General features: G+C 34.9%; 1 protein-coding gene across 1 annotated transcript in view; it reads left to right on the top strand.

The window, feature by feature from the left end:
• Nucleotides 1-24,749, top strand: part of LOC102509418 (kinesin-like protein KIF27) — a 127,014-nt gene that overhangs the window by 35,380 nt on the left and 66,885 nt on the right. The window contains 6 exon segments of the mRNA XM_032477510.1: nt 1,729-1,827; nt 1,829-1,906; nt 5,478-5,693; nt 9,882-10,088; nt 11,559-11,757; nt 13,881-14,045. Of these exon segments, the coding sequence (XP_032333401.1) occupies nt 1,729-1,827; nt 1,829-1,906; nt 5,478-5,693; nt 9,882-10,088; nt 11,559-11,757; nt 13,881-14,045 (964 nt within the window).

Below are 24,749 nucleotides of genomic sequence, written 5' to 3' on the forward strand. Positions count from 1 at the left end.
CATTTTCCAGAATTGGACTCTAAACAAGAATACGAATATAAATTAATCAATGTGAATATCCAAAGAGTTCTAATAGGACATTGATTTGATATGAAGCCGCTTAATAAGAAGAAAGTATTTAAAATTGGAACTGTGTGGTAGGAATAAAAAGAGAAAAGACAAATTAAGAAATTTTCAGAAAACTTATATTAGTAAGATACAGTGAATTGCACGAATCATAACCTTTATTACTATTAAATGCAGGCAAATTCATTCATTTATTATTGTTTCCATAAAAACCCTATAATATGTTAGCGGACTCCTACCCATTCTTCAAAGCACAGCTAAAATGTTAACTACTCTGTGAGGCTGGCACTCATATTTCTTCCATTTCCCAGACAGAACGAATCTCTCTCCATTTTTGCTTACATGGTACCTAGGAGTTAGCTGTATACAGCATTTCTTATTAGCGATCATAATTTTGGGAGTTTCTCTCCTGTTGGAATGGAACTTACAAAAGATTTATTATTTATCTTTCAAACCCACTCACAATCAAGAAATGTTTGTAGACTATGTTTAAGTTAATTGCTAGACTTCGTAGGGTCTCATGTATGGAGTTTCTAAGGTATAGGTGGACATAACAAAACTAAAGCATTTTTATAGTTGCTCTAGGATATCTTTCCTGTTCCTGATAATTGTAGATACACTCTTTTAGGCTTCCATATTATCTGGATGTGCTGTTGTTTATAGGACCATACTATTTAGGTCTGGATGGAAGACTGCATAGCTCTGGACCTACTTTGTTGTGGCAAATTTGCTCTTTTTTTCTCATGCATATTTAGTGTCTCATTGTCTTAATATAGATTTCTAGGAACCATTTTTATTAAGTTGGAGCAGAACTGGAAAATAGTACTATATAGAATTGTTCTACTATTTTTTATTTAGGTGACTTTGCTACATTACTGTTGTCCACAGTGCAGAGGGGCACTTGGTAGAGTTCATCTTGAATAGTCCTTCCATTCATATTTTTGTTTGTGCTTATTTCAATGGGTAGCCTTAACTGAAGAGAATACTAAGATGCTTGTTTTGGAAATCTTTCCAGCTCCATTTGTTTTATAATTATTTGATGTTAACAGGTGACACTGTAGAGTGGCTTTCCATGCTCCATCATCTATGCCTTCAACTACGTGTATTCATTTATTCACTTCATTGGTTAATTGATTGACTCAGGCAGTCATTGAGTCATTCATTTAACATTTCATTGAAGGCTAATCACGGGCCAGGCAGTAAAGCAGGCACTGGGGATAGAGAGGTGAAAAACATAGTGCCTGCAGTCAGTCAGGGGCTCAAGCAGGGGAGACAGACTGCAGAGCAACTGGCAGTGTTAGTGCTGTGATGGAGGTGTGCACCTCTCCAACAGGGAGAAGATTTCCAGCATGTTCTCGGTACTAACTCTCAATATATGTAAAGAAAACTGTCACCCTGAAAAACCCCAGACTCAAACATATTTGGGAAATGAATTTTAATTCCTTATAAAACAAACACAAAGATGTTAACTTAGAACCACATATTTTTTAACGGTTTTGGACAGACAATATTTGTTATTCCCATTATTCATTTAAGGTCTTCTAGATAGTTTTTAAATGTTCATTTAAGGTGTTTTAGCCAATCTGAAATTATGTTATTACCATATAAATTTTATGGCAGAAGAAAAACAAATGATAACATTTCTTTGGAATTTTAATGTAGAAACTGGATGAGCAAAAGAAATGGTTAGATGAAGAAGTAGAGAAAGTTCTGAACCAACGCCAAGAATTAGAGATGCTGGAAGAAGACTTAAAGAAACTGGGAGGCCATAGTTTCTAAGAAGGAGGCCCTGTTACAGGAGAAGAGTCATCTGGAAAATAAGAAGTTGCGATCTAGTCAGGTATTCTATTTAATGTGCTCTCTGATTCTGGTTGTAAGCCATATAAACTAGAATTTTCTTCCTCTATGAAGTAAATCATACCCCTGTGAAGTTAGAAACCAAAAGAAAACTGCTGGTTTCCACTGTATTTTGCTTATTAGCACTTATTTAATAACCATCACAAAAATCTATTGCAATTTTGAAGTAAAATGTTCAACGTTCTGCCAAGTATGATTTATTATTAACTTTTTTGTGTTTTAAAAATCATTGTATAACAAATGTAACATAAAATTTACCATTCTGACCATTTTAAAGTATATAAGGTATTAATACATTCACAATGAAATGAAGTACATCCATACAATGGAATATTATTCAGCAATAGAAAGAGAAGAAGCACTGATACATGATGCAACATGGATGAACCCTGAAAATGTTAAGTGGAAGAAGCTAGTCACAGTAGGCAATTCCATAGAGACAGAAAGTAGAATAGTGGTTACTCAGGGCTGGGTGGGGGCTTGGCGAAGGAATGGAAAGGCTGCTAGTGGGCATGGGTTTTTTGTTTGGGGCTGATGACAATATTCCAGAATTTTTTGTGGTGATAGTTGCACAACTCTGCGAATATACTAAAAACCATTAAATTATACGCTTTAAATAGGTGAATTGTATAGTATGTCAATTATATTTCAGTAAAGCTATTACTCAAAAAAAAAAAAACCTATAAACCCATAACGGGAAAAAACAGTAGGGGAGACAACAGAGGACAAAAGTTACCCAAAAATGTAAGATGGAAAGCAGATAGATGAGTGGTTACTGACACAGCAGAAAAGAGGAAGCCGGAATCAAGTGCCTGCAAGAGGGACACCAATGAGAGCCAAGCCTTTAGCTTTACCTCTTTTTTTTTTTTTAATAACAGCTTTACAAGAGATAATTCACATCGAACATGAAAAACACTAGAAATGAAGGGACCAAGATTTTCAGAAAGCAAAAGTTGAGGCATAAGGATGAAAACAGGGCATAGTCAGGAAACCATGCTTTTCTCACTCTGGGACTGGCTAGATGGTTTATTTTTGGAAGATTGAACCAGGCACAGCAGAGGGCTGGGGTAAGTCAAAATACTTTAAACAGGGAATAAGTGAAAGTTTACATATGAATCCTGAGATTCATTAGGGTTAGGTCCATTCCCTAACCCTTACTTGGATCCCAGAATGCTAGCAGCCAGATTTATACTTCCCAGCAGGACTTTGGTAGATTTTTCTGAAACAGTCCTGGAAAAAAGACCTTAAAAAACTTAAATTTGATTACACTTTTTGTAGAAAAAAACAAAACAAAACTAATATTTGGGAGCCCCCAACTAAGTGGCCAGATCCCAGATACCCTATTACGACACATCTTACCTACCACACAGCTTATCAGCACTTTAATAGCTGACTGTTAAGTATGATAGATATTTCAGGAATGTTACTAACATTAAAGACAGAGACCAAAACAAAAGGGAAAAAGGATGTTCAGAGAAATCAGAGATAGAGCAAGGAGCTGAAAAAACTTCTTAAAAAACCTTAATATCCTCAAGGTGGATGATGCTCTATCCATAAAACAAGAACTGCAAGTTACTAAAAATATGAACAAACTCTGGAAATTAAAAGAGTTGGAAGATATCCAACTCTTGTTGAGGAAATATCCCAGAAAGTAAATAAATAGAAATATGGAAGGAAAAAATTTTAATCAGCAGATATATCCAGAAAGTTCATCATCCAAGTAATGGGGATTCCAGAAAGATACAACAAAGAAAACAGGAGAAAAGGAGAGTATCAAAGACTTAATACAAAAAACTTGCCAACAGTGAAGATATGAGACTCTGGGTTGAAATAGCTCATCAAGGGCCCAGCAAAATGAGTGCCAAAAGCATATCATTGTGAAGTTGTGAGTACACAAAGGGGGAAAAAAGGATCCTGAAAGCTTCCAGGTAGAAAAGACGAGCCACTTGTAAATCTCGAGAATCAGAGTGGCACTGGACTTCTCAGCCTTCTTCATTAGAAGTTAAAAGACCTGAAGCAGTCTTTAAAATCATAAGGAAATTGTTTCCAATCAAGGATTCACTTTTTAGCCCAACTATCAATCAAATGTGAAGGTAGAATAAGGACATTTTCAGGAGAAAATATTATCTACTACCTAGCCTGCCTCAGGAAACTGCCAGAAGATGGTGCTTCTTAAAGAGGTGGGCATAACTATGGAAAAGGAAGACTCAGGATCCTAAAAATGTGATCTAACGTAGGAAATTTCAGAATAATGCTAAAGGTAGTCCAGAAACAACTAGTCTAGTTTGGAGCAGGAGGATGGAGACTCCAGGCAAAACATTTCCAGAAAAGAATGGAATGAGATTTCCTAATTTAAGTTTTGATCAATTGAAAAAATAATGTTGAGAGGAATTTAATAGTTCTGTTGGAGAAGAATTAGTTATAAGTTACCAAAAAAGTTGTTTCACATGGAAATATGGTCATTTTATGCTATGTTCAGTTTTGAATAATGTTTACAAAGTCATGTAAACCGAATATTGATTTTACTAAAAACTGTAATTTAACTTGTGTTTGGAGAATAGGGGGAGGGGAAGTATAGAAGAGGGGACATAAGTGTGCTAAATCCTTATTTTCCATAATAGACGGTCAGCAGACAATGTCTTAAATTGGTAATGTTATTTACAATAATGGACATAAACACCAGAAGAAAGCTTAAAAGGCTGAAGATGGCTGATTCTAGGGAGCAGGACTCAGGTGAAAGGAAGGCTGCTTTTTAAAAAAAATACTATAAAAGGGGGGCGGGGGGCAGGAAGAGATAGACTGGGATTTCCAAATTGTAGAATAGATAAACAAGATGATACTGTATAGCACAGGGAAATATATACAAGATCTTATGGTAGTTCCAGAGAAAAAAATGTGACAATGAATATATATATGTTCATGTATAACTGAAAAATGGTGCTCTACACTGGAATTTGACACAACATTGTAAAATGATTGTAAATCAATAAAAAATGTTGAAAAAATACTATAAGGCTTATGGTAGTATATACATATAATTACTTTGATGAAAAACTTTTTAAGATTATCTTAAAGTGTGTCATAATGAAGATCTCTATGTATCTAACTGGTCATCTCTATTAATCTAACAGAATGAAGTAAGTGTAGAGACAAATTAAATGTTTAAACAACAAATGAAATGTCAACCTCTAGGAAATGTTAACATAATTAATTCTACCATGTAATAGGCCAAGGAAGAAAAATTTAATTTAGAAAATAGTAAAAAAGAAAAATACTGCATCTCAAAACCTGTGTTGTATAGTCCGGTCAAGTATGGCCAAGCACACTTGGTATTAAATTCATTGTTTGAATCTCCATTTTTTAAAAAAAAAGGCATTCAACTCAAGATTTTAGAAAATGAAGCCCCTCCCTGCCAAAAATCCATGGGAGAAAACAATAATGTAGAAGCTAAAAATATATTCATGTAGTAATTTTCTCTGTGTTTTTCCTAATTTATTTACAGCCTGGACTTCTAGTAACTGTCTTTGCCATGTCTGATTGGTTGTCTATTTTAGGCTTTAAACACAGACAGTTTGAAAATAGCAACTCGCCTGAACTTGTTGGACCAAGAGTTGTCTGAAAAGAATGTACAGCTCCAGAGCAGCACATCTGAGGAGAAAATAAAGATTTCAGAACAAGTTCAAGCCCTCCAGAAAGAAAAGGATCAGCTGCAGAGACGAAGAGACAGCGTGGATGAGAAACTTAAAAATGGTAGCGTGTTATCACCGGAAGTAAGTCAGTATTCTTTGGAACTGGAAGTGCTGTATGATGGATCACTTGGATGAGTCCCTCCATCCTTGTTACTTAAACATAAAAATGACAAATCTGGTCAACTTCGTTTCCTTGAGACTTTGTCAGATGTAATGAGTTTACCTGGCACCTGTTTGGCACCATAAGTTCTCACGTGGAGGTCCGTGAACACGGCCTCTCCCTGGCACTGCCCAGGATTGGGAGACTAACCCTTCCCTTCAGTCTGGCCTTTCTCAGCTGGGATTTCTCATCTGAAATCACAGAACACAGAAAATGATTTGAGGGACTCTTTTTCTCATTTCTTCCAAAGAGGGGACCTACCTTCTCTCTGTGCATCTTTCTTGAATGGTATTAGGTAGTTCATCACCTATGATGGATGCCTCCAGCATTATGGGTTAATTCTTCCGGAAAGTTTAGGAGCATGTTGAGCACATTTCACACTATGTCCCAGCCAGGTAGACGCATAAGATTCAAACCCCAATAAAAATATCTTTCAGTTGGAGTTTTCATTTAGGGGAGCATATGGCTTCTCTCACCTTTTTTTTTTAACTATGCAAAATATGTTTTATTAATGGCTACAAATTGTCCCAGACTTTGTCTTTTTTAAAAATTTTACTTCAGTTGGCAATAGTATCTATACCTTACTTTATCAGACAGAGATGAACTTTTGAGCCTGGATTTTCTCCTCAAATATTTATAGTTGATGTCCTGTCATTACCAAAGCAAGGGAAATTGCTAAGAGAAAATTAAGAAGCTGGGAATCATGCATCTCACTGAATCTTGTGATTTAGACTGGGGCACGTGTAAGAAGTAGTTAAGGGGTTCGGTTAAGAAGAACAGGGGAAAGGATTTCATGATATTAGATTATTGTTCATTGAGTTGATGAAAGGATTTAAAGACAGACTTGACTGGGGGCCATGTGACATAAGGTTCCACTGCCCTGCTTTATAACTTAACTTGGGTAGCTTTGCAGAGGATCACAGAATCAGGCTGTCCTCCCGAGGTGGTTAAATCGGTGCCCCAAGCTTGCGGATTTGTAGGTCTCAGGGCCTAAGAAAAGCAAAACATATGAATATTTTAGGAATTATTGCCCACCTAGGACAGTTATTGGGCCCTGTGGAAGAAACATAGTAGAAAACATTATGCTCCTCTTGAGAAACTCATACTCCATCTGAGAAAGAGAGACAGAAAGATGAGAAAACTCTAGACCTTGAAGAATATAAAAAAGCAACTTATAGGTAATGTAATAAAGCTATACTTACTACATTATTTATACAAAGCAATGCAGTGATCATTTGGGGGAAGACTCAATTAAGGCAGCCTTGGTGGATCAGAATCTTGAGCTGGATTATGAAAAACATGGTATGTATTGGTAGACCTAAGAAAGAAGGCCATTTTAGATAGAACACTGTTAAATAAGGTATAGAGATGGGAATGAGCAAACTATGTTCACAGAAGGATAGGGGGCCCATTCTCATCTTTAAGAAACGTTTAAGTTTCTATTTCATGAGAAATTCTGTAACTGAAAACATACAGTGTTTTGTGGTGAAATGTAGCACCATGCATGATACCTATTTGACAGCCACCCTGGATTGGTTTGAGGGAAGGACGAGCCTCCTACCGTTGGTGGGGTTCCATGTAGTCATGTGATCTTCTGTGCACCCTCTTCCACGTGGTTGGTTCTTCTTAGTATAGCTCTGAAATGGGATCTGCTCTCACCACTGTTTTTAGCCAAGATTAATAGTACCAAGTAGATCTGCTAATAGCAGGTGATTGGGAACATGAGATTCTGATGTGACACAAGACATGAGTAAAATCTAAGTGGAATGGCTCCCTGTTTTGATGTCTTTAAACTTGCTTAGAATTATTTTTTCTTTCCAAAATAAATCAGAATACTTTTTCTAATTGTATTACTTCATGGGAAGTGACAAAGACTTTAGAGCACTATACTAGTACAGGATTACCCAACAACTTAATATACACAAATCACCTTTTTGGGAGTAAAATCCAGAAGCTAAAATTAAAGAAAAATAAAATATTCTAACTCCATTTTTCTAATAATGCAGGGAAGTTGCCTAATAAGTGGAGTATAGGAAGAACATATATGAAGTATTAATCTATGTTTATTTCATCTCTTAAACTTTTAATTTCATGTTTTAGCACTGGAAAATACATATAATTTATAAAGAAATACATTCAGTGCTTGCTCAAAAGTTGTTTTTGTTTTGTTTCCTTTTACTGATGGGAATGTGTGATCTAAAATGTGTGGAGACCACTGCTTTAGATCCTTGTTATTCTCAGCGTGGTCTCTTTACCAGCAGCAACAGCATCACTTTGGGAGCCTGTTAGAAATGCAGGGCCTCGGGACCCACCCAGACCTGCTGAACTAGAAGTCTGCGTTTTAACAAGATCCCTGGTGCACATTTGAAAAGCAGTGACAAAGCACAGTCAACTCTTCATAATCTATGGTTTGAGTTGTGGCTAATTTTTCATCCCAGGACAGTTTCCCATTGCCACTCATCTTGTCAGCCTACAACCTATTGCTGGATTGGATGGAACCACAAATATTTATATGCTGCAGCCCTGCTAGAGAGGGCTGTCCTCAGGGTTCTGTAGTCATACTGCCTTATATTATCTCAGTGCTTCTTTAAGTTAGATCCGAAACTAGAGAGACTGAATTTATACCAATTGTTCTCAGCCATACATAAAGGCAAACTCTTTCCACATTTGTTTTTGGTAGAATATAATAGCAGTATGCATTCAAAAGTCAAATATGTTCTTTGGAAAATTCACTTTTATTTTCTGGTTCTTTTTATTCATCTAAGTTCCTTTCAAGATTTAAGTTTGTTTTTCTTAAAAAGGTGAATCTTACTTTCTTCCTTATGGAATGATTATCAGATCACCAAATTCTTGATGGTTAGTGATTGCACAGAGAAATAAAATGCTATTGAACTTTTTTGTTCAAAATAGCTCTTTCAGGAAATTTTATAAAATAGCGTTTTAAAAATAAGTGTTATTCAGCCTCCCTTGGAATAGGTTATTACATACCTTTCCTTGAATTCCAAAAAAGGAGTTCCAGAAGTCACTCTAACTGTTCTTTAGGTAGATCAGAAATATGAACACTATTTTCCTTTGAAACGCTAGGGGGAAAAGTGGAGAGAAATACTCGGGTCATGTACCCAAGACATATGAAAAATTTTTTCTCTTCCCCCTTTATTAACTCATTCAGCAGATACTGAGTTTAAACTATGTGATATGTACTGTGCTAGGCAATGAGGATGTGAGTATGGACAAAACCATCTGTCCGCGAGGAACTTAAAGTTGAGGTGGGCTCCATCACAAGTACAGGTATACAGAAATATACATCCAAGTCGTACCACATCCAAAATAACTTCTTACCAGAGATTTAGATTCCCCCCAGTTAAGATGTTATTTGGATAGTTCAGAGAACTGCTAGGTTTTCTGACAGGAATTCATCAGATTTTTTTTCCTATAAAGAAAGTCTTCTCCAGTGTATGAAAAAAAGATTATGCTGCCACCATTTTTGATACCTACACTTTCCTATTAGACATCTCATAAGAATGTTATGAAATGTTTCATGTCCTTAAATCCTCACTACTTTTTCTTATGTCATACTGTGATTTTTCCCTAGAGACTCTCCTCTGATTACTGGTTCTTAATAGATTGTTCTAAATCTATTTCTTCTTTCCTTCCTAGCAATATATTGTTTTGATAGATCCTTGAAGGACGCCCACAGTCTCCAGATCTCACTGACACATAATGTACACTTTAGGAGCCATGGAGGGAGATAGATGACAATACTGCCAAACCTGTGGGCTGAGGCTTTGTTCAAGTGTATTCCTTGATGACTAGCATTTGCTTATGACCTTGGGGTGTTTCATATTTCACCTAAGCTTCTACCTCTTCCGTTTTACTACCCAGGATTTACTGTGAGGATTCAATGATTATATGTTATATGTATCTCTGTAAACACACCATGCATTGTGTGGCATAGCAAGCACTCAATAAACATTTTCTTAACATTTAGTAAAAGAATGGTAATGTCCATTAGACTCAACTCAAGTAGTATTGTATGGTCTTAGTATATGACAAAGGCCAAGTTAGACTACTTCATTTAAAATGAGTGGCTTCTATTGTATTATATCTAGGAAGAACATGTCCTTTTTCAACTCGAAGAAGGGATTGAAGCTTTGGAAGCTGCAATTGAATACAAGAACGAAGGTATCCAGAGTCGCCAGAAGTCACTCAGAGCTGCATTCCAAAACCTCTCTCACAGTGAAGCAAATGTCTTGGAAAAGCTAATTTGCCTGAATCCAGTTGAGATTAGAGCTATTCTTCTCAGATATTTCAATAAGGTTTGTGTTTCAGGGACAAAGGATTTTCTTATAAAGAGGAATTGAGATATTTACACAGCTCACATTTCTGTAGAATTTACAGTAGTGAATGTTGTCATCTAAAATTTCTTATCCAAGTATGTAGGCCTAACTTTGTGAGGTTCTTAAAGTTGAAGTGCCTTTTGAAAGAAGGGATTTTTAAGTACTTCTAAAAACCAAAGAATTTGTTATATTCCTCAGTCACTATTTCTTGGATGTTTTCTAGATTCGGTTGCTACTCAGCATTTGTGAAAAACTCAAGGGCCCTGCACATTTGGGTTCCCCTTCCTTCATTGCTGTAGGGTAGGGGTACCTGTACTTTCTAACCCTACCCTGAGAATTGAAATGGAGATGAAATGGTGCATTAGTGACAAAGATAGTAATAGATTTTAGCATTAACCTGAATGTGCTTAATATAAATAAAAACATTTTGTTCAAATGTGACAATTTACTGATGCAGAGATGTTTCATAGCATTGAAAACTGTATCTATCTTTTCTCTAATGTCTTCTCTTAAGATAAATATTATGAAGTGTTAAACAAGTAGATTATTCTTTTCTGTGAAAAATATATTCAATTTAAGGGAATAGCAGAAAATTAATGAAAAATGAAACACTTAAGTTTTAAAATAAAGTTCTGATTCTGTTGGACAAATGAAATAAAGATGAACAAATTAATGGAAATGTTATACCCAGCCCTCCTCTTGGATAATTACTGTCAGTGGTAAGAGTACATCGTATCACCGGATATTTAAATGGAGGGCAAAAATATGGTGGTTATTGTCCGAGGTTTTGATATAGATAACTTTTTTTAAAATTTAGATTACTCCTTTGTAGTGTTCTTAGACCAAGGGTTCTTAACCCAAAGCTCCCAGACCAAGGGGTTTTCTGATCTGAAGAACCCTTTGTGGAAATGAGTATTTTTCTGGAGAGAAAGTCATTGCATTATTAACAAGTTCTGTGACACAGATATTGCCTGAAGTATTCTCACTTTATATCAGTGCAGAGAGGAACCCACTAGACTGCATGTACAATCTGAGACCAAATTCCATATTTGTAGTTTAAAAAATTCTGTCACTTATTTATAACATTCATCTTGGAGTTAAAATTGGGAATTATCTAGATGTTACAAGAGTCTTTAGATTCTTGCTATCTTTTTAGATTGGAGAAATAGAGTTGTAGGATTATAAATGTAAACTTCAGAGATCATGTCTAAGAAATGTTGGAGGGGTGATTGTTAGAACATTATATTTAAAATGAAATTGTTACCAATTCAGGATCCCAACAAATTCAAAAGGCTGTTAGGTTATTTTATGGGTATGTTACAAAGCATTTGTCTGGTTATATCATGGTGATCATGGGAGTTCATCTTTATGAAGTCTAAGAAAAGTAAATAACCTGTTGTATTAGGCTATCTAAGACTCACTGAAAAGGTCAAAAAATGTCTTTGCTAGGTGGTTAATTTGCGAGAAGCTGAACGGAAACTGCAGTTACAGAATGAAGAAATTAAAATGAAAGTTCTGGAACGGGATAATACAGTTCGTGAGTTGGAATCTGCACTGGAACATCTGAAATTGCAGTGTGACCGGAGACTGACCCTCCAGCAAAAGGAACATGAGCAAAAAATGCAGCTGCTCTTACATCATTTCAAAGGTACCTGCCTCTTCTTGTCAGCTGTGTAAAGGTGATGTGTAGGAGGAGGATTGGGAAAGGAAGCTAGGACAGAATTGGATCACTTAAAAGCCCAGCATGGGGGGAGGGTATAGCTCAAGTGGTAGAGTGCATGCTTAGCAAGCATGAGGTCCTGGGTTCAATCCCTGGTACCTCCTCCAAATGAATAAATAAATGAATAAATAAAATTTAAAAACCTAATTACCTCCCCCTGCCAAAAAAAAAAAAAGATAAAAAAAGAAAGCCCAACATGCATAAATAGTTACTACTTACGGATGTTTTGTGCTTTACATGTCTTGGTCCACATGCTGAGACAGTTGACTTTGATGTCAAGCTGTTTGTGCTTGAAATGGCATCCCCTCTGCCTGTCCCCAGCGCCACAACTGCTGCAATCCTGTTAATTTATTGTTGGTCTAGTTTTCATGTAGGAATGTGGGGTGACTTCTGGCTTGGTGGTGTACAGTTGAAAAGGTCCTATCTCCCAAGAATATAGAATCCGGATATTTAAATTACTTTCCCTTCATAAAATTAAAGTGATAGGTTCTGTAAGATTTCTGGTTATATTTCTTGTTATAAGTATCAGTCAGTTGTAAATTTTATGCATTAAGGTTATAGCTTAGGTCAAAATTAGTCTACAATTGAAGGGCACACACTGTTATCAGTGCACAGTAGTTCAGCTGTCAACTCTGGTGTAGAAAGAGTTGTCGCAGCAATTGGTCCTCACCATACGGCTTATGGCTGGTACACAAACAGTTGCTATGGCAACAAAATCACTGCCTAGCAATACTGGTAATGCTTCAGTCCAGGCTGCTTAGCTGCTTAGTCTTGATTCTTGTGAATCTACAGCTGGAAATGACTTAAAAAGGATCTGGAAGAAGCAACCTGAGAATGCAGAAAATTGGAAAATATATGCATTTGAGTGTTGAGACAATTTGCCTCTAAGTTAATTCTATAACCAGTTAATTAGCAACCAGTTGCCTGATGACAGATTTCCTTGACAGGATTCCAGTCGTTATTTCATGCAAACATGCTCTCCTTACCTTATGTTAATTCTGTCTTAAGTCTCTAAGAGTGATATTTTAATAGAATTTTTAATATGTTTTTCAAGTGATTGGCCTTGTATCACAAAAGCTCATGCTTTAATCAAATGAAAACATTTTAAAAATTACTCATTTCTATAGCTGGGACAAGTTTTTCATAACAAAGTTGTTAACTGAGAAATATTAACAATTTATGAATTTTCTAATTTCAACTGAATATAGGATGTAAAATTAAGTTGATTCTAATGATATCCTTCATGGGGATTCTGACTTATGATATTATTAATTTAAAAAAATTTAACCAGGATGATGGATTAATATAAAATATACAATATACTTAGATCAATTTTTATAAAACAGTTATAATAAAAGAAAATTATAAACCAATAGGGCCATTTTATAAACTTACCAATAAGAAAGAGTAAGTCTGAAAGTGTGTATCTCTGAAGGTCAGTAATCTGAGTTTTACTGGTTCTAGAACATAATCCAAATGGATGCAGTTTTGGACATTCCTAAATATTAATTAGAAGCTTTAAGTTATTGTAGCATAAACTAAAACTTTGCTTGTGTTTTTCCCCCTCTTCTCCTTCTTTAAATGGCGTTTTCCTTTGTAATTTAATCTCTGTAGCCTCTTTTGACAGGTTTCTATTTTTTGTGGGGTTTTTTGGCTGTATATTTCTCGAGCCTATAAACTTCAGGCTTACAACTTTCCACATATCCATAGTTCCTAATATAAACTAATGCAGCTAGTGGACAGAGTTCCAAATGTGAACCTTAACTTCTGCTGTTCTGAAGATAAATCTAGTTAGTAGTGACTCAAAAAGTGTTTATGAATCATGAAAAATGTTGTAGTTGGTAGGGGTTAGGGTGGAGAAGGGCTCTGTCTTAACTTCGAAAAATTTTACAGACAGAAGAATTCAAATTGTAGCTGAAAACAAATCCATTGAGGTAACAGATACATGTAACATACTTCTGCCCTTTAAATATAGTCTGCGAGCTCTGTTAGAACATAATTTTCAATAATTTATCTTAAACTGATTTTAAATGTAAATTTCTATTTTATAGAGCAAGATGGGGAAGGCATTGTGGAAACTTTAAAAAATTATGAAGATAAAATCCAGCAGCTGGAAAGAGATCTTTATTTCTATAAGAAAACCAGCAGAGATCTTAAGAAGAAACTTAAGGAACTGTTAGGGGAAGCAATTCGGCGGCAACTAGCACCATCAGAAAGTAAGAGATTTAGTGTTACTTGTCATGCTGACACCGTAACATGGTTTATAGTGGAGCCTTTCCCAATTGATAGGTTATTTAGAATTAGATATTTAACTTCTGTTTGTCTCTGTAAACAAACAGTTGTCTAGTCTATGTATAAGAATCGCTGGAGAAGTGCATGAATGAACAAATGTGTATGTGGAAGGAAATGATCATTTATTGGATTGCCTGCCACGTAGCTGGGGCTTTTGCATTCCCTAACTCACTTAATCCTTAAAATACCCCTATAATATGGAATAGCTGTTGTTTTCCTGTTTTATAGTAAATGAACCCTTCTGATTATCACAAAAAAGTAAACTAAATAGTGAATAATAAAAGTAAAGGTAAAATAATATTGTATTTATTTCTAAATTGGGTATTTTCATACTATGACCCCTGAAAATTAAAAGATATAATAAAACCCATGTTGAGACAAAGATGTTTTCTTGCATAATTATATGTAGATATGTAGAAATACCACCTTCCTCAATGAAATGATAAAACATGAAAAAGAACTTTGCAAAAGTAAAAAGTGCCATGAAGGTGATATAGTGCTATGATTAAAACAGATTGATTGTCTGAGGGGAGGGTATAGCTCAGCAGTTGAGCCCAGGGGTAGAGTACCTGCACAGCATGCGTGAGGTCCTGGCTTCAATCCCAAGTGCCTCAATTTAAATGAATAAATAAACCTAATTACCTCCCCCCTAAAAAATAAAATAAATTAAATTAAATTAAATTTTAAAAAAAGATTGTCTTTAAGCCCACCAATAGAGAGGAATCGATATTTCTAAAGTAATCGCATTTTATGAAAGAATTAGCTTTCCTTTAGAGAAGTATTCTTCTAATAACTTAAGTTTGGCTTTTGAAAGGTGACTTTACAGCCTTTTAGTAACACAGCTATTTTGTACTTATAAAGAAAACTGCTGAAAGGTGGGTACAATAATATATAAAGAGTACACCTAAAGCTAATATAATGTTATATATCAATTGTATCTCAAAACAGATAATTATAAAAATGAAACCATATTTTATTTTTTGACTATAAAAAGCAATATATAGTCATTATAGAAAACTTTGAAATTATAGAAAAAAGCACCCATAATCCTACCTACAACTATTAACATTTCAGCTTAATTCTTTTCAGTATTTTCCCCATGCTTTAAAAAAATTCAGCTGGACTCATATTGGGGTATAGCTTGTACTATATCCTATCTCAAAATGCTGCTCTAATGTGATGACATTTAATAAGACTTGTTTGAATTATAAAATATAGCAATTTAAATATATCAAAATTTTGAGTTCCCTAAAATGTATTCTGTGCTTAATAATCAGTATCCTAGTTAATGCATAAGTGTCCTGGTATTCGGTTGATTGGTTTTTGATATTAATCTTTTCACTATCTGCCTACCAGACTTGTGTTTACCTGCTTTGAATATTTTTGGCATTTTCAGATAGCAGAAAATTTAATCTTTAGGCTAAAATATCTTGGTCACTTCTTGATCATGCTTCTGTTACAATGCATCTGTTTTCTAACATTTTGTGAGGATAAAATCGGTTTATATGGACATACAGTCTACATACTTGTTTAAGTATTTAAAACTCTATCCTTATAAAACTCTGTGAGGATACTAGAGTCAGAAGATCTGGTTGGAATACTAACTTCTTTTACTGGCTGTGAGACTATGGGTGAATTAATCTTCAGTTTTTCCCCTCAATGGTAAAATTCTGGAGAGGGAAACTTTCTGTTGTGAGGAATCTAAGAGGGTTTTGAAGTGAGCCTTTCCAATGAGCTCATCTCTGCTCTCATATGATCCTTAAAAATTACAATGCCTGGCTCCGTTCCCCAGACACTGGGTATCAGGGTTTTTAAAAGCTTCCAGGTGACACTAATGTGCAGCAAAGTTTGGGAGCCACTGTGATCACTCTGGTCAACTTTGTGAGTATCTGCTAATTCCACATGAGGATCTATGTCATTTGCTAGTTTAGGTTTTTTGTTTGTTAGAAGAATTTTAAAAATTAGAAAATGTTTTCCCTTTTTTTTTTCTTTTTTTTAATTGAGGTATAGTTGATGTCCAATATTATATAAGTTTCAAGTGTACACCAAAGTGATTCACAATTTTTAAAGGTTGTATGTAACATCAAATATGTTTTAAACCAGGGGTCACAAACTAGAATGCCTGTGGGAATTGGGAAGCCACAGTGAGCAGTGGGACTGTAGCAGTTGTCTAAATTGGCAGGGGCAGCTCTGCCCAGCTGCTGTTGCCCGGGAAAAATCGTCAGTTCTTCTCATTTTTCTATAAAAGCTGGAAAATTGTATTTTTATATGAAACTTTCCACTTTTTAAATTTTGCATCACATGTTATTTTATAGGCTAAGTAAAACATGTCTGTGGGCCAGATTTGGCTTGGGAGCTACCAGTGTACAACTCCTGTTTTTAAACTTGGTATTCACAGGACCAGAAGTGTATTAATTGCATCATCAACATATGTTAAAGTTAGCATTTTTCTCTGCATTAGGTCTGGTATCTATATGGACTTCCTTTAAGTAAGTTTTTGTCTTTGATATTATATGATTCTCTGACTTGAGGGCCTCAGGCTTTGATCTCTTCATTCCTGTCACTCATTCCAGCGGGGTGTGCTGTCTATTCCATTTTGATGGTGGAAGCTATGGCATGTACCCCAGAATACATTCAGACAGTAGAACCCTGCTCTCATGCTAGGAGTGCCAACCAAGAGCAGATTTTCAAGAAGATTCCCTGGAAATATGACCAGGTTTTGGAATGTGATTCACCAGTGGCAAACCCAGAAGAGGGCAAGTGTGGAAGGGCACCAGAGAGGCCTAAAGCACTCCTGTGTTTCCAGGGAGTACCAAAATCTCCTGAAGACTATTTCTCAATTTTTTCCCATTAAGTAATAGCTCTCAGTCCTTCACATGCAAGATGCCTCTACATGAAATAAGAATCATATTCACACTTCTATTTGTCTCAAAGAAGTCATTTAACAAATAGAGCTGAAAGATTATAATTTATATTGAGTGATAATAATGTAGTTATGTTAGGATTTCATGATTAAGATACCTGTTTTTGAGGAAACCTCTAATTTTTTCCCTGCTCTTTGGATTATTTTTAGATCATGATGCTGGAGATAGAGTCCAGAACCCAGACAAAGCAGGCGTGGTTTCAGAAGAATCAAAATGGGTGTCCAGAACTGAAAGTATGAAATTAAGTGGAAGGGAGAGAGAATTAGACAGTTCCACAAGCAGCTTACGAACGCAACCAAATCCGCAGAAGCTCTGGGAAGATGGCCCAGAATTACCTCCAATTTATAGCTCTTTAGCACCTACTAGTGGGCATTTGTTAAGCAATGAGGACAAAACAGAAACAGATGAAAATCAGTTTACAAAATCTCATAGTCGATCATCACCCCACATTCAGCCAGTAGGAAATGTGGGACAGCTGCATGGTGTCACACCTGTAAAGTTGTGTCGCAAAGAGTTACGTCAGATTTCTACCTTCGAACTATCATTACGACGTTCCAGTCTTGGGGTTGGATCTATGACTGCTGATTCCATTGAAGTAGCTAGGAAACCGAGTGACTTAAAAACTTAGACATTTAATAATAGAACTTTTAATTTAGTAGATGTGTAAGATTCCTTTTTCTAACCTGTTAAACATTAAAGCTTAAGCTCACTAGCTCTTCCCTCAGGATAAAAGAAGAAGGGGAGGAAGGAATCTCTAATCCTTTTGTATACTATAGATGTGTATATCTTCTGTTATATATTTGAGGAGTTTTAATTTGTATTTCCATAATAAACCAAACACACACATGCTTTACAATACTGTCAAGTAATGGGACTTTTAAATATTTCCACTTATAAATTTGCTTAAAATTTTTTTCCAGTCATATTTGAAGAGCAAAACTAAGAGTAGAATAATAAAGTAAAATATTCCTCAAATGTGTATTATTATATTAAAGTATATTATGAAGTACATTATTATAAGTATGTTATAATACCTTATAAATTCAGATTGTTGTTCTATAAATACAAGGATATTTTATTATTTAAAAAAACACGATTAAATATTGCTTGTGTCAGAGAGTCACCTGCTGCATATGTTTTGGCACAGCTGAAAATTTGTGCCAAAATGCAGCCTGCGGGCTAAGGCAACTGCTTGGGTTTATAGATTAAGGTTAATTTATGGTCCTCAGAGCCCATACAGGGTGTTTAAGATCAGTCTTAAACATGGGCTCTACTCTTCTTCTGGAATTCTTTTTAGAGTGTTATATTAATTGGTTTGCTGATACTATGGAATGTAAGTTTTCATCTGTCCTCTGCCTGTCTATTCAACGTACCTCTTTGGGAGAAGTGGATACAGCTCCATGGAATAGGGAAACAAGGATAGAATAACATGAAAGCATTCTGACATTTCAAGAAAAAGAAATCTGGTCACATGGAGCACACTTGTAAAGCTTGAAGTCCAAACAGAGGATCTTTAGCTAATAATCTGATGGACTTAATCTGAGATTCTTCTCTACAGCCTGCTTAGTCAGGCCTTGTACACAGGCTGGCCAGATAGCCCTGGGGCTGTGAATATATAAATGAAATTTTTTCTTCAAGTTTTTTTGCTCTAAATCTTATTATGTAACATAAACTTCAGTTTGGAATTAAGAGCTAAATGTTGATTTGCCCAAATACAATTTGTACTTTTTAAAATTTTCATATTTTTCATCCCATTATAATGACCAGAGGTATTATTTTGCTATTTTTTGTTACTTATATTGTTATTTTTGTTACTTTTCCAAACTTTCACTTGTAAAATAAAGTTTTTCTTAAACTGATTAATATTTGGGTAGGGCAGTAGCAAAGTCACCCTGATTTATGGGTGCCTACTCAATGAGAATAACCTCTTTCTTACTGACTCTAGTTTTTCTTATCTGATGCTGCTTGCTAATTTTTTCTTTTATTCTTTCCTCTGTTGCTGTTGACCCTGACCATCTCACCTAAGACCCAACTGTTGCCCTGTGCTCAAAGAGTTTTCTAGTTTTTTCTAGTTTTTAGCTCCTAGGGAGTAGGGTTTCTTGGTCTCACTGGTAAAAACCAGTTCCTATAGAGGAAAACCAAACCAAAACAAAATTCTAAATTGGTGAATAGTTTCTATATCTCTTAAGTATGTTACTAAAACTCACTTAAATTATGGGTGAAACAGACTTCTGTGGTCTTACCTGAAAATGGAACCATAGTTTTTATAACATCCGCCCAATGAGAAACTACTTCAAACAACAAATTTACAAACCAACTTAGAAATTTTATTTTTAACAGCGACTATTTGAAGTCAGATTCTGGTTTTAAGCTAGTTTTCTCTTTTTGCCTTTGGTTTGTAGGATATATATTTAATATACATCATACATAAATAATGACAAAAGGCCAGTGCCTTAACAAAGCACAGCAATCATATACTTATTAATAAACACATATTTATTAATGAAGTTCCTAATTTTAAATTCCTTATAAAATTAAGCAATAACTTAGGAATAATTCATAAAAGAATATATTTGACACCGGAATTCTGCCTGCCCAAGAAATTGACACATATTTGTTTTACCTGTGGAAATATAAACACATTTTCTAAAAGCAAGCTCACTAACAAAGAAAATTTATACTAAACCAACAATGAATAGATTTGATAATGCAAATGTGAACTGACTTCTAAATAACAGAGGTACAGTTTTTTTTTTCCCTTTTGGTTAAACATACATCCTTCATATATGATAGATTTCATATACATACTCAAACACACATATACAGAATGTCCTGAATAATACATTCCGGGAGTGAACCTCCTGTCTTTCTAGTTTAGTCGGTGCATTCACAAAGGAAAGAGAAATAAAGGCACCTCCCCCCAAGGCAAGTACAATTTTAAATATATACACTAATAATAAATTTCACTGTTTGTTTCACATGCCCTTCTTAAATATTTTGTCATTGTGTTTACCTTTTTGCATGTATATGAAATATGCTTATAGTTTTTTGTTTGTTTGTTTATTAGGTTTTTCCACTTATACAGAGCATTTGAAAGGAAATATATTTGCCTCCATGAAGTACTAGTTCCTTCCCTGACTCCAGAGTGTCATAGATAAGAGTTGGAGAATTCTATGAAAATGGAAACTCTAGGTGTCAAGTGAAGGTCCTTTTGTGCTTTAATGTTGTTTTCTTTTGCTAATGGTTTTTTTTTTCCCCCTCAGTTCTTCATGTCTTCATGAATTCAGGGTCCAAGAAGTCAGCAAAAATTTACATATGATCTTCAGTAATGTGGACTTTATTGCCACTGACTTGTTTGTATTAGTCCAGGTCAATAAAGTGATAAGTGCTTATTTAAGAATGGGTGTCATATTTTTTTAAAAAGGAGTCTCATAGTACGTCTCAGAATGATTTGCTAAGGAGTCAGGTCCTTAGTGGGCGTTTGTTTTTATAGTCAACACAAATTCTCATGCATTGAATGCAGGTATGAGATGTTTTACTCTTTCATTTATTTCCTGAGAAACATACTTGTGACTTTTTAAAACACTGGGGTATGAATAATGAAAGCTCAATGTTCATTCATGCCTATAATGACTCTCTCAACTTCACTGGAACTTTTTAAAATATTACAGTTAAAGATATAACAGGCTGCAGGCTACCTTGATTAGTACTGTTAACACATTCTTTTACATTTATATTTTCAAAAATTGAAAATAAAGGTGAGAGTGAGATCTCATCACAGCAAGTTTCATAAATGCACTGAGTATGTAGTATTTCTGAACTCATTTGGGCAGTAGTGTTTAAAGGGTGGGTATGGGAGCATCTGTCTAATAGGAATATTTTATCAATGTCATTGTTTACCTGGAGGCTGAGAATAAAAAGTAGACTGAATTTTCATAAGTTTTATTGTTTTTAAATTTTCTATAAACAGTGCACCCCTTAATGCATGCATAAGGAGAGACTGTTTCCACTTCTTGCTTTTGGAATGCAGTGCATATATGGCACCAAATACTGGAGTGGTATTTGAGTTTTATAATGTCCTTCATGTTGACCCTGACAATACCCCAGTATGGTGATAATTAGAATAAGAGAAATTATAAAGAGGAAGTGAGAAAAGCTTGATATTATAATACTGGCTTTTGATAGTTTGAATCGGTCTTAGTTGTCCGTTTTTATATCTTTTTTTGTAGGAATTTCCTCAGTGAAGCAACAGAATTTGCCACTATTTGAAATGCTAGCAGTGTAATTTAATTGAACCCAAATATATTGACTTAGATTTATGTATTGGGTTCTACTGGTAAATTATGACACAAAGTTCTACTGAGTTAATCTCTATGGTACTTTAAGAGAAAAATACAAGTCTCACAGGCTTTGTTACAATGAGCAAGATCTTTAATATGCCCAAGGAGCAAAACCATTCACAACAGAAGAGGAGAAAACTAAATATTTAAAAAATTTTATATGTATGACTGTTGAAAATTTAAAACACCACTTATTAGTTAATGCTTGTGTAATTAAAGTAGAACAAAAGAAATGTATCTTAAAATAATATTTGCATACTGTATTGTGGTTTTAAGCTTATTACAGTATATACAAAGCAAGGTACAATTTTTCAAGTCCAAAATAGTAAATATTGGTAGAATTTATTTGATCTAAGGGGTCTCTTAAAAGAACCACTTCTTGGACCCTGCCCCAAGTAACAAAATCAAATTATAGGCAAATTATAGCTTGCTTACCTCTCACTCCCCACAGTGTTCCAAGATTCAAATAGCTCTGATAAAAACAGGAGAAAAAAGAGGTTTATTTTAAAGCGTTCCATACACCAGCAAGGGATTTTCAAAAATATTTTGAGAGAATATAATTCTATTTCTCTTGCAACAACACTGCAACTTAACTTAAATCTTTGGCTTTCTCTAAACCCTAAAGAATACTCCTAGTTATTATTAAATTTGCCATTTGAAAATATACAACCCAGTTTATACTGATTTCTCTTCCTATGATGACTATTGAGGACTATATGAAAAGAAGCCACCCTAAACAGAATTTAAATGGAAATTGTGGAGCCATTCAGTAGGGAATTACAAGAAACAGTAGTTTTGGATAAATTCCAACAGCCATAACATCAACTGAAGAATAGGACTTCAGTGATTTTTACTAGTGAAGAGCCATGAATAGTGTGCCAAAACAAACACTGTAGACAGAATTGACAGGATTTATCTTTATAAAACAATACTTAACCATTTTGCTTAGTTTTTCTCTCTGCTAAACTATCCCTGAATTTTCCTACTGAAAAAATCTCTGGATAAAAGACTTGCATTCATAATTACAAACCAGCAGCTACTGGCCTGCCTTGAGAGGCTGAATTGATGTTATTCATTTTTGTTTGTGGCCTGCAGTGGTATTTCACTATCCACCATGAAAAGGAGTGAGGAGTTAATCTTAATTCAACTGATTTTATAATTTTGATAATATATAAATATTAAAATTGTCGAAGGTTTTTGCTGTTACATTCTAGCATGATTTTTTTTTTCTAGGTAGGGAACAGGGCAAGGTACTTTTTTTTTTTTTTACTGAGGTGCCAGTCTTCTTTTGAAATTCCCATCACCTGGAGGTTGGGCAGAATTTGAATTGTTCCATTCAAAGCCTGGAACTAAGCCGATCTGTTTCACTAGACATTTCCCCAGCCAGCACCAGGTGTCACTGGCTATAAGACATGACCAGAACATGATCCAAGTGACCCAGGTTATAATCTTACTAATGGAATACATTAAATAATACTTTCTAAAACACCGAACAGCCTTTTCTTTTAAAAAAGCATTTAAAGTCAAAATCTTATTTTTTAAATGCAACTCAAAGTAATTATTTAATAAATTAATTGGAAGTGAAACTGCTATTTTTACTATATGAAGGTTTTTCTATAGAGTTGGCTGTCAAAATGGGATAACTTTTTAGCACAAATGTGGTTGCTTACTTTATATATATCATAACACATTTTTAAACAAATTCTCAGAGTTTTAGTTATATATGTTAGCAACAGTAGAAATAACTATTCTCTGGAAAGTTTCATATGAATTCTATTCTCACAAGAAAATATTTTAAAGATGTGCCGAGTCTTTTTATAGGCATAAGAAGTACTTCATTTCTTTGATTTATGAACAAAAAATATATTTTTACTGGGTTTTTAACCACCAGTTTTTGGCTCTTTGTTACTTATTTCTTTAGTAATAGTTGCATTTTTGAATGGTTAGAAAATAACTTTTCTTATAACTGAGAGGTCTGGTTTCCTCCATTTGGTAATCACAAAGATATTTTAAACTCAATTTTTCATTCAAGGAAACTGTAACAGTTATTTTTTGGGTATATGTATAGGTATGTGATCAAATTAACAGCAAAGTCAGGCTTTGTTTGGCACTGAGTACTCTTTGCTACTGCATACAAGAATAATATTAGAATTAAATCCAACATTACCATGATGTTCTCCTTTATAGGTACTCTGAGGGAAGATCACTCCCCTTAGTTTGCAAGTATCTGCCAATGTTAAGGAATATTTTATCTCCGTTTAGATCAAAGCACCCATGAGCTGTGCAGCCAAGTAATCAAAGAGAAAGCCAAGACTTTAAGAGTGATGGAACCTACAATCAGAAGTATTCTAGTGGATTGTGAACAAATAAATCAGAGAAGAATACTAACATATACACTCTTACTGGAAGAGTCACCTTCAGTGGTACTGAGGTCCTCTTAGTAAGGTTTATTACAGAGTTCACTATTTCACTATTCTCTGAGAAGGGAAACTAGATGTAAGGACCTGATTACGTGAGTTTAGTCGGCCAGGCTACCGCAAACCAAAGTACCCTTCAGAACCAGGCCAGTGCCCTGGGGTTTAGTTCTTAGGGAAGAATCTGTGCCTCTTTCAAAGGGTGAGATGGTAACTAAAGTTACTCGTATTCTGAAGACATCACAAAGATAGCATCTATAGACAACAGATAGAAATTTTCTGTAGATAATTTATAGGCATTTTTCCTGCTTTACGTTTTCTATTAACCTTTTATCATTGAGGATAGAGCTGAGAACTAAAAGCCCTGTCACTCAAGGAACTTAATATTCCAGTGATAGGTACTCTGGAGAAAATAAAGCAGGGTAAGGGGATAGAATATCAAGGATGCTTTTTATAGATGGAAATATGTTTCTGAGCTAGGCAAACATGCACAGAACTGGAAAAACTAGATGTAAACTCACTGACAAAAATTGCTTTTCAATTAACTCAATGCATGTATTCTCAAAGGGGGCAACTTATCATAAATTGCATCTGAACACAGAAATCACATCCAGCTAGTTTTTATGGGAGGGGAAGAGCACTGACTGATTTTGCCAAGCCATTTTGTCCTTCCATAAACAGGAAACTGCTCTAGATCTACTGCTTTGATCTATAGAATTGCTTAGGATTTATTTCAGATTTAGGATCACATTTCACTTAAATTGTTTTTAAACTAAGATATAATTCACATAATATAAAATTTACCATCTTAAAGTGCACAATTCAGTAGTTTTTAGTATATTCACTGTGTTGTGCAATCACTAATTCCAGAACATTTCATCACACCAAAAAGAAACTCTGTCCCTATTAGCAATCAGTCTCAATTTCAGCTTTCCCCCATCCCCTGGCAA

This window comes from Camelus ferus, chromosome 4 (genome assembly GCF_009834535.1).
Source record: "Camelus ferus isolate YT-003-E chromosome 4, BCGSAC_Cfer_1.0, whole genome shotgun sequence".
Taxonomy (NCBI): Eukaryota; Metazoa; Chordata; class Mammalia; order Artiodactyla; family Camelidae; genus Camelus; species Camelus ferus.